The 8,613-nt window shown below is 37.9% G+C and overlaps 2 protein-coding genes across 4 annotated transcripts; one reads left to right on the top strand and one right to left on the bottom strand.

Moving 5' to 3' along the window:
- Nucleotides 1–77: 77 nt before the first annotated feature.
- Nucleotides 78–2,215, bottom strand: armc1l (armadillo repeat containing 1, like). Of its 2 annotated transcripts, none has more exons than XM_055019971.1 (7): nucleotides 2,173–2,215; nucleotides 1,611–1,789; nucleotides 1,190–1,281; nucleotides 878–1,061; nucleotides 685–801; nucleotides 494–568; nucleotides 78–420 (listed from the first exon to the last, which is right to left on the bottom strand). In XM_055019971.1, the coding sequence occupies exons 2-7, from the start codon at nucleotides 1,761–1,763 to the stop codon at nucleotides 226–228; spliced, it is 816 nt and encodes a 271-aa protein (XP_054875946.1). In that variant the 5' UTR covers nucleotides 1,764–1,789; nucleotides 2,173–2,215; the 3' UTR covers nucleotides 78–225. The 2 variants fall into 2 exon arrangements, with proteins under 2 accessions (XP_054875946.1, XP_054875945.1); XM_055019970.1 differs by lacking the exon at nucleotides 2,173–2,215 and adding an exon at nucleotides 2,110–2,129.
- Nucleotides 2,216–2,340: 125 nt separating this feature from the next.
- mtfr2 (mitochondrial fission regulator 2) lies at nucleotides 2,341–8,054 on the top strand. Of its 2 annotated transcripts, none has more exons than XM_055019969.1 (8): nucleotides 2,341–2,486; nucleotides 3,357–3,476; nucleotides 3,595–3,699; nucleotides 4,029–4,153; nucleotides 5,247–5,458; nucleotides 5,533–5,848; nucleotides 7,669–7,852; nucleotides 7,935–8,054. In XM_055019969.1, exons 2-8 carry the CDS (start codon nucleotides 3,405–3,407, stop codon nucleotides 7,986–7,988), a joined length of 1,068 nt encoding a protein of 355 aa, XP_054875944.1. In that variant the 5' UTR covers nucleotides 2,341–2,486; nucleotides 3,357–3,404; the 3' UTR covers nucleotides 7,989–8,054. The 2 variants fall into 2 exon arrangements, with proteins under 2 accessions (XP_054875944.1, XP_054875942.1); XM_055019967.1 differs by having other exon boundaries at nucleotides 3,314–3,476.
- Nucleotides 8,055–8,613: the final 559 nt, after the last annotated feature.

The following is an 8,613-nucleotide window of genomic DNA, read 5'->3' as shown; positions in this document are numbered from 1 at the left end:
AACACAAAAAAGAAAGAGACATACACAAGTTTACTTTCATTTAGCGTGAAAGATTTTTAGAAAGGCAAATCTGTACATACAAAGCAATGATTTTGTAGTTGCTTGTTGAATGGCAGACTCGACAAAACCCCTCATATCAGCAAACATTCCAGCTTGTATGAGGACTCCATCTCAGCAATGAGAAGAGGGAGTCTAGATGGACATTTTTAGGACAAAATCAGAGCTTTACCAGTAGAAGGTTTTTGTGAGAAAACTAGCAGCAGCATTCAGCCAGCTCCCGCTGGAATCTTCCTTAGCTGCAGTGCGGGAAATTGCTTTGTCAACATCCCTCTGTGGGCTCTCTTCGTCCTCTGGGAGGTAGTCTGGGATGTCTGCGTTTTGTGGCACCTGAGCGCCACAAGAGTTCAGAGGGACATAAACCTGAAGGAAGAGATATTAAATATTTTAAAAGCTCAGTCTGGATTTGCAGAAATTCTATTTGAATGATATTCACCTCTTCTCCGGCCTCGTTTTTCACCACTTGCTGAGCCGACAACACCTTAGTGGAAGCGATAGCTGTGGCCAGACTCTGACAGAAAATGCACAAGTTCAGACAAAATGCACCACTTTTTTTCCTGGTTGCATTCGACGGGCTTCAATCAGGCATAAACCAGAATAAAATAAAGTTGAATGCCTTCTCTTTACCTCGGTGGGAAGGTCCGAACGGATGCGGACTGTGCACCTCTTTGAGGCCATTTGAAAAGTGAAGCTGATCACCCCTTTGACTTTCAGAAGAGCCTCTTCACATAAGCCTCTTTGTTGCTTGAACGCAGTAAGAAAATGCAAGAGTAAACGAGATGAAGCATAAATCAGATTGTAAATAAGTTAGAAAACTTACGGTGCTGTCCAACCCCTGGATGTGTAATGTCACAGACTTAGCCTTCTTGTTGGTAGAATTGATAAAGAACTGGGGCTTCCTTCTTTTCTCCCTCTCCGGTGTGCGTGGTGCTGGATTAGCAGGTGCTCTCAGAATGCTATAAACCTCTTTAGCCAGAGCTGTGATATCAAGAGACAGGCCCTCCCTGTGGGGAAAAAACATCACTTGTATCTACTGTATTGATAAGCCACACTGGGTGATGCATATTTTCCAGCATAAAAGTATCACCTTTATAAAAATGTATTATCTTTTTAATATTGTCAAATTTCTTACCTCCTGATAAGTTTTTCCAAGCTCACCATCATACCCAGCTCATTCTTCATAATGGGTACATTGAGAGGCAATTCAGCCAGATAACGAAGAGTCTGAACACAAATAAATAAAAATAATAATTCAAAAAAAAAAATCATGCATTGTACATTTTTTATTTCTTAAACAATAAAGACTGGTTGTTCAATATGACTGACTGGTTTTCAATTTAACAGTCAAAACAAATACAAATTATGGTGATTTATGTCTGGAGGACAGGATATATCATCACTTAATTATTGAGATAAAACATTTTGAGAACATTTATTAATGTTCTTATACTTTACAATACACGTAGCACAAAAAAACAAAACAAATGATATGCATATTTTGAGTATCTAAAACATTTTAAGGGGAAATCAATACTTTTGCAACATTTCTGTACCTGCAGGGTTGCAAACAACACTTCTGGATTCTGGTGGTCCAGGAAGAGAACCAGTCCTGGAAGACAACCTTGGTCCTGGACAATCACAGCTCGGTTCTGTGGTTCAGACGCCAGGTCCCGCAGCTGACACACCACCGACAGTGCATCCATCATGTCTGAAAATCTGGCCAAACCTGAAACTGGAAGATACGTTCAATGACAATCCGGCCATTTTTGACGTCAAAACCAAGTGGAAAGAGTTGTCTTGAAGCGCCTAAATCTCAAGTATGTGGCTTATTTTAAAAGAGACAAGACATAAATATGATCAAATAGTAAAGTTTAACACTCATCTTTGGAAAAAAGGGTTATTTGTAAAATATACATAAACGATCCGATCCTCTGCATTCCATTATGGCAAGCTAACGACGCTACTGTCTTATGACATTGTTAAGAAACTACGCGACTTAAAATACATTTCATTGATTGTTCAAACTTTAAACAATGAACCTTCGCTAATTACATTCAATAAAGGTCCCCACAATGTAATAGACGTTATTAAAGGAACATAAATGCGTTTCCTTACCAAAGAGAAGAAGTAGCTCGTGCAGAAAAATACAAATTTGGTGGGTCCTCTCGCGACGAGCTATTGGTTGACATACGGTGCCAAACGTTTGTAAGTCGCTCTCTCCTATTGGATATTTGCCCCACTCCTCAATCTGCAGCCAATCAGGAAGGGTTTTGTTACTGCGGCATTATTTGACTTTACGGATGTGCTGCTTAGACGCGTGAGGAACCAAACTGCTTTTTCTAAACTGGTTTAATTTCAATTTCGGCAAAGGATTGAGGAGATGCCTGACTATTAACATGTGGCTTCTCTGACTATAGGAAGAGTTGACGGTAAGTTCTTATGATTTATACTTTTGAAACCTCATCTTCGCTGCGGCGTTTTCAGGTACTTTACTTTTGATGACCTCTGCAGCTTTCCCCCGTGCATTGCGGGACTGCAGTGCTCAGTCAGGACAGTACTTCTTTTCTCTTAAAGTAATATTCTAGTTCCGATATCTAAAAATATCAGGGTTTTCAGCTGAACTAATTTAAAAGAGGATGATTAAAGATCTGAAAGATTTCCTGACCGTATGCTATTAAAATTATGTTGGTTGTGACCATGTTTTGACCATGTGTTGTGACCATGTTTTGGGTTAAAATGGCACCAGCTTAAAAGGGTTTGCATTACCAGCTCAGCAGCGTTGCAGATGGAATATTTGCCTTCTGTCCAGTTTTATATCTGCTTCGTTGTCTCTCACGTTCTGTTTTAATATTTTGTCGTTATTGAAGAGAGTCCTGTCCTTCCTGCATAATACTGATTACACACACATCAATCAGCATAAAAGCATTGAAGCTTGACATTCTTTCTGAATTTATGCAGTTACCCGTTCACATTATTATTATTGTTGTTTTTTAAACCTCTCCAAATGATTTTATGAACATTTTGTGTTGGATTGTTTTGTTTTGTTTTTTTCATGCCCCTATAAATGTGTGCTAATATATGGTATACAAGTTTTTAACCTTTTAAATAGACCATGCACTGATTGAATTTGTTTGAATGATTTGGATAGATCTATTTTGTAAGAACATGAGCTTATTCTGCATTAAAATGTCTGTCTTTGCGTTCTGGAATTTGATGCCATCAAGACTTGGTCGGGTGTGTTATGTGGTCATTTCAGGTGACTTCTCTTTGTGGTTGCCTCACCATTTATCCGTCAGCAGAAACAGAAGCTTTGCAGTCATCAGCTGCTGCAGGAAAAAGTCCTTGCCATGTCTTTAGTAGAGGATATTCTTTATGTGCTGCGGATGGTCCTGGACTATTTTGGTGTACCTCCAGAAATGGTAAGCCTGCTGACGCTGCAGTCCTGTTACAGCTCAATAAATGCAACATTTGTAATCTCTCTTCTCACCGCTGTGTCACATTAACTTGTTTCTTACTTATTTTTCATCCTGACTGCAGCTTGTTCCTGTGTGGGACACTCAGCTGTGCGGTCAGTATCGCAGCATTGTACGAATGATCGGCACGAATCTCCCACTGAAGCCCACTCCACGTGTTCATTTTCAGGTAATTAGAACATAAAGTGGTGTTTATCTCGAGATAGTTGCACAATCTCTGTTTTTCATAGTAGCTTTTCTTAATTGATCCAGTAATTACTTTTCCTAATGTGCAATTAGGGTTTCTGTTTTAATTAATTAAGAATCCTTTTGGTAACAAGAAAGGTTTTCTGTAATCTTATTTATTAAAGTTATGTAGATTCCTACCATTTCTCTGACATTTACTGAAAAAAAAAAAAAATCACTTAAAATATTTAGAGTTGGATAAAAACATATAATATGATAATTAATTCCTCTCAGAATTTAGCTATGATTTTTTTTTATTTATTTTTATCTCAGATCCCGTTGGTTACCTATAAGCCCCATGGATACATTGAGATAGAAGCTGATGCACCTGCCATACCAACATTTGCAGATGTCATGTGGGTGTTTGACTATGAGGGGGAGAGCTTTGCCAGAACCAGGTACAGAATGAATGACAATGCATCAGAAGATCAAAATGCTTTTTTTTTTCTTTTCTTTTTTTCTATAATTGTTTTTTCCTTTTGTTTTTATATTAGGAAAACACAAATTAAACTAGAAACTTATTTAGTGATAGTCGGTAAAAAAAAAAGTTAAACTAAAAAGAGCAAAACAATATGTACTTAATTTTATGAACTGCAGAGTTCAGTCATTTCTATGATTGCAGTTGGTTATAAATCTAACTTTGAAAGCTCATTAATATTTTGAATTATTTATGATAAATGGTAGATAATTATAAATTTTGTAAGGATGCATCGATTGAAAATTTGGGTGAATGTTCATTATTAATATTGTAGTTATGGCCAATAACTGATGTTATACGTATATCTTTCCACACTTTCAATACTGTGTAAAAGCAACCAGTTTGCCTACGTTGCTTTTCTGCTTTGAACATCCTTATAACCATGCACTGCATAACTATCAATGTCTCGTGACTGAACAAGTACTACATCATTAACCCTATTCCCTTCTGAAACACACAGGGGGTCCAGTGCAACATATTGTAAATAAACATCGGCCTTTAATGTTGAGCTAGTATTTCTTATCAGACCAATACAATGACCTAAAACATGAGCAACATCAGTAGAAAGTGATGTAGATTCCGATATAGGATGCTTCCTAGATTTTTCTACACAATTCAAAATACCAGTAAAAAAAAAAAAACAGAGGGTCTGCAGACTTATGCAGCGAGGTTGCATCAGCTTTTGCATTTTTTTTTTCCATTCTCGTGTGAGAGATTTGTTTTTTACAGATGAATTATTCAGGATATGTGTCTTTTATAACGGAAGTTGTCAAAAGTTTCAAATTATGTTTCAATTGTCTGCTATAATCTTACAAGGTTTGTTAAATATTTCACAAAGGAAAGACTAACAGTGCTCTGCTTATTAAGTTTAACAGTTCTGAATTATAATTAAAGCTTTATGAAAAGTGAACACATGTTTGCACAATGTATACACAATGTATACCCGCTAACATATTTTAATAGCAGGATTAAAAGGAAATGCACTACTGATATTATTGTGTGTGATTTTTAAGGAACCATTTACCTCCAAAGAAAGATGGCATTTTTAGTCAAGACTTGATGAGATTTCCCAGGTTGGCTCAGAATCAAGCTGAGAGAAGAGGAGAAGGCTGTGTGCGACAGAGGGCTGATCCTGAAGCCTTGCAGAAGATCACCCAGCTGGAGAGTGAACTGCTCAAGCTTCGGGCTCAGATCGCCATGATTGTTACTGCAGCTCCAACCTCAGGTACATTTGAGATTTTTCTGCAAACCAAACACTCTAAAAATAATGATCTTAATGATCCTTTCCTTACTTTTCAGCTCTGACTGACACCCAGAATGCTCCGTTTTCACCTCTGATGTCCCCTGCTCCACTCCCGGCTCTCACCTCCACACCTCTTCATGCACCTCCCCCTCCTCCTCCACCTCCTCCATTGCCTCCTTCTTCCCAAAGCGCCTTCAGCGAGAAATCATCTGTGATGGATCTGATCAAAAAGCGCAGGAACAACAACTCTGATAAGGGTCAGCTTCAGGCCCAGCAATCAGGGTTCAGCAAAAACATGGAAAACAAACTGATTCCTTCGATGCTGGACGTTCTGAGGGATTTAAATCAAGTCAAACTGCGTTCAGTTCAGAGGTAAGATTTTGTTCTGTTCTCAAGAAGAACTTGTCGCCTCCATAAATACATATGTAAATTAGTATAAATACCTGGAAGTCTGCCACCACGAGAAGCAAGAACCATGGCAACGTAAAATGTTTGTAGCAGTATAATAATTGTAATGATATATATTTAAAAGGTGCTTTCAGGGAACATAACATAACCTCAAAAAAAAAAAAAGTAAGAATAATACATTTTAAATAAAGGAAAAAAATACAAATAATAATAATAAACAGAAAATAAAGAGATTGTGCAAATGCCTGTTTGAACAGCAGAGCATTCAGCCAGGTATTGAAAGACAGACAGAGAGTCATTTAAGTGGGTAAAATGGACGTTTATTAAAAATAGTGGAATCATGTGCATAAGTTGTACATTTAAAGAGTAGAGTTGCTTTCTGTCCAGAAAGGCGCATTCACAAAGTTGGCGGCTCCACTGAAGGATGATTGCAGCTGGACTGGACTTCCATAAGTTCTGCTCAGAGCTCCAGGATAATCAGTCTGGATTAATCTAAACTCTAGATCAGGGGCGCTCAAGTCCAGTCCTTGAGAGCTACCATCCTGCAACTATGAGATCCATCCCTGCTCCAACACACCTGAATCAAATGAATGGCTCATTACCAGACCTGTTCAGAGCTGATCTCGGTCTGCTGGAGTAAGGCTGCATCTAAAAGTTGCAGGACGGTAGCTCGCGAGGACTGGATTTGAGCACCCCTGCTCTAGATCAATATTTCCCAGCAGATCAATATGATCAATCGGCCCCTTTGAATTCTTCCATTGGCGATGTGCTCCATCAGAGCCAAGGTGCTCCACAGTTAGAGGCTCACCTTTATGCAGGTACTTAAACATGTGTGATTATCTACAAACAAGTAGATAATTAAACCTGATGATTATCTACACAGATAATAGATATATAATCAAACCTGTTTGGACTTTATCTGATGATCCAAACATTTTTTTATTTTTTAGTGAGAATGAAATTACCCCATGGATGCATTTTGGACAGAACACTGTTACATCTTTATGAGACAAAAACTGAGGAAATATATTTTTTACATCCTATTGAGGTTTTCACATCCGTTTTATTTTTGCTTTCTTTATTTTCTGTGTTAGGTTATTGTCTGAGGATAAATGCGGTTCAGTTTCATTCATAAAAAAATCCCTAAAACATCGGTATCGATGCTTCTTGGTCTAAATAACGATGAATGTAATCGGATTTTAGTGTATTTAGGGGAGTTTTGACGCTTTGTAGTTTGATATGGTCCGCAGAAAAAGTTTGCATGGCTGCCGCACAGTTTCACGCCAGTGAAAGAGTGTGCGTGCATTTACGCAAACTTTGACGCAAAGTTCATTTTTATATATGCCGGCTTGTGCGTAAAATATGCCGCCGCACATTGTGCGCACACGCACTTTATGCATGAGACCCCTGGCCTTTTCAAAGAAGTTTTCTTGGTTGATTCTGTCTCTCTTTTTGCTGAGTATCAGAAGCTGTCTCAGGCAGCAGATAGACCTTCTGGGGCAGGAGTTGTTATGGGGACCTGCTCAGCCAATCAGAACTTGCGATAATTAAGTAATAAATTAATTATAAAAATTTAATAAATTGCATTATTTTTCCACAACACCTTCTTCAGATACCAGAAAAAGTTGAGTTGTTGTTCCACCAAAAGTATTTTAAAAGGACCTTGAGAAAAGCAGTTCTTGAATTTGGAACTTCCAATCTGAAGTATTTTTTGTGTATTCCATTGTTTAACTGCTGCAGAAAATTTGCTTTGTGGTAAACATTAGAGTCTGTTTTCTTTACAGATCACCAGGAGGCACTCCAGTCAGGAGGAGAAGCAATAAATGTGAAACTGCTTTGCTAAATGACCCCGCCGCTCTGATTGCTCGGGCACTAAAGAAAAAGTTTGCTCAGCACCGTCACGACACTTCCTCAGACAAAGAAAATTCAGTGGAACTCTCTCCATTTGGTAGCCCAGATACGCCTCCTGTATGTTTCCACAGTTACAACCCAAATTCCCTTTTCCTCACCGTCTTGTCTCAGAAATATTAACCCCGTTCTTCTGTTGCAGGTTTCCCATCACACCAGACGCAGTCAGGGTCGTCGCCATTTATTAACTAGTTAAACTCATGCTACGTCACATGTGACCATCACTAGAATAAACAAGCTTCTTAACAGATTTCTGCAGAAACTACTGAGTACGTCTTTTTAACTTTTCTTTTTTGAGGGGGAGTTCTGATAACCGTTTGTCTCATTCTGTCTTTTTTATTTGTTGTTGTTGGTATGTGTTGGGATTGAGAACCTTTTCAAAACTGTTACTTTAAACAGAGGTTCAGATAATGCTTCTATTTTTGTACATGAGTATTTTATTGTTTGTAAAAAAAATTTATAATGTAATCAAATACTGAAGCAGGCAGACTTTTGTCTACCTACCTTCATACTTACAGAAATCTGAGGAAAATTGTAGAGGTAATATTCAGAAGTCTGTTCTATGCCATTTTTAAAGTTGTTATTGTTTAAGTACATTTGCACTGTTTTACATCAAATGTTTTCTGTTGCTTGTTTTTCCCTAAATACAGTTACAATCTGTACATTTTGTACATAGCACCAGGTTGTCCCACAGAAACTTTGATCTATTGTCTTCAATAAAATCCTTCTTTTTTTTCTGCAAAAGTGTTATATATATAGTATTGTTTTAGCTATGTTGTTGTCTTCTGCCTTCCCTTTAGGAAAAGACAAAATCGTACAAC

This window comes from Poeciliopsis prolifica, unplaced genomic scaffold, assembly GCF_027474105.1.
Source record: "Poeciliopsis prolifica strain line A6 unplaced genomic scaffold, Auburn_PproV2 SCAFFOLD065, whole genome shotgun sequence".
In the NCBI taxonomy this organism is placed as follows: domain Eukaryota; kingdom Metazoa; phylum Chordata; class Actinopteri; order Cyprinodontiformes; family Poeciliidae; genus Poeciliopsis; species Poeciliopsis prolifica.
Note: the sequence above shows the minus strand (reverse complement) of the source record. Positions and strands in the feature narration are given on the sequence as shown.

Bases quoted from the DNA above. Each gene is read 5' to 3' on its own strand.
- armc1l (XM_055019971.1), bottom strand. From the start codon at position 1,763: ATGATGGATGCACTGTCGGTGGTGTGTCAGCTGCGGGACCTGGCGTCT. The intron at 1,282-1,610 runs GTACAGAAATGT...ATTTGTGTTCAG, and splicing joins TGTTGTTTGCAACCCTGCAG to ACTCTTCGTTATCTGGCTGA. The intron at 569-684 runs GTAAAGAGAAGG...ATTTTCTGTCAG, and splicing joins GTTCGGACCTTCCCACCGAG to AGTCTGGCCACAGCTATCGC.
- mtfr2 (XM_055019969.1), top strand. From the start codon at position 3,405: ATGTCTTTAGTAGAGGATATTCTTTATGTGCTGCGGATGGTCCTGGAC. The intron at 3,700-4,028 runs GTAATTAGAACA...TTTTTATCTCAG, and splicing joins CTCCACGTGTTCATTTTCAG to ATCCCGTTGGTTACCTATAA. The intron at 5,849-7,668 runs GTAAGATTTTGT...TTTTCTTTACAG, and splicing joins AAACTGCGTTCAGTTCAGAG to ATCACCAGGAGGCACTCCAG.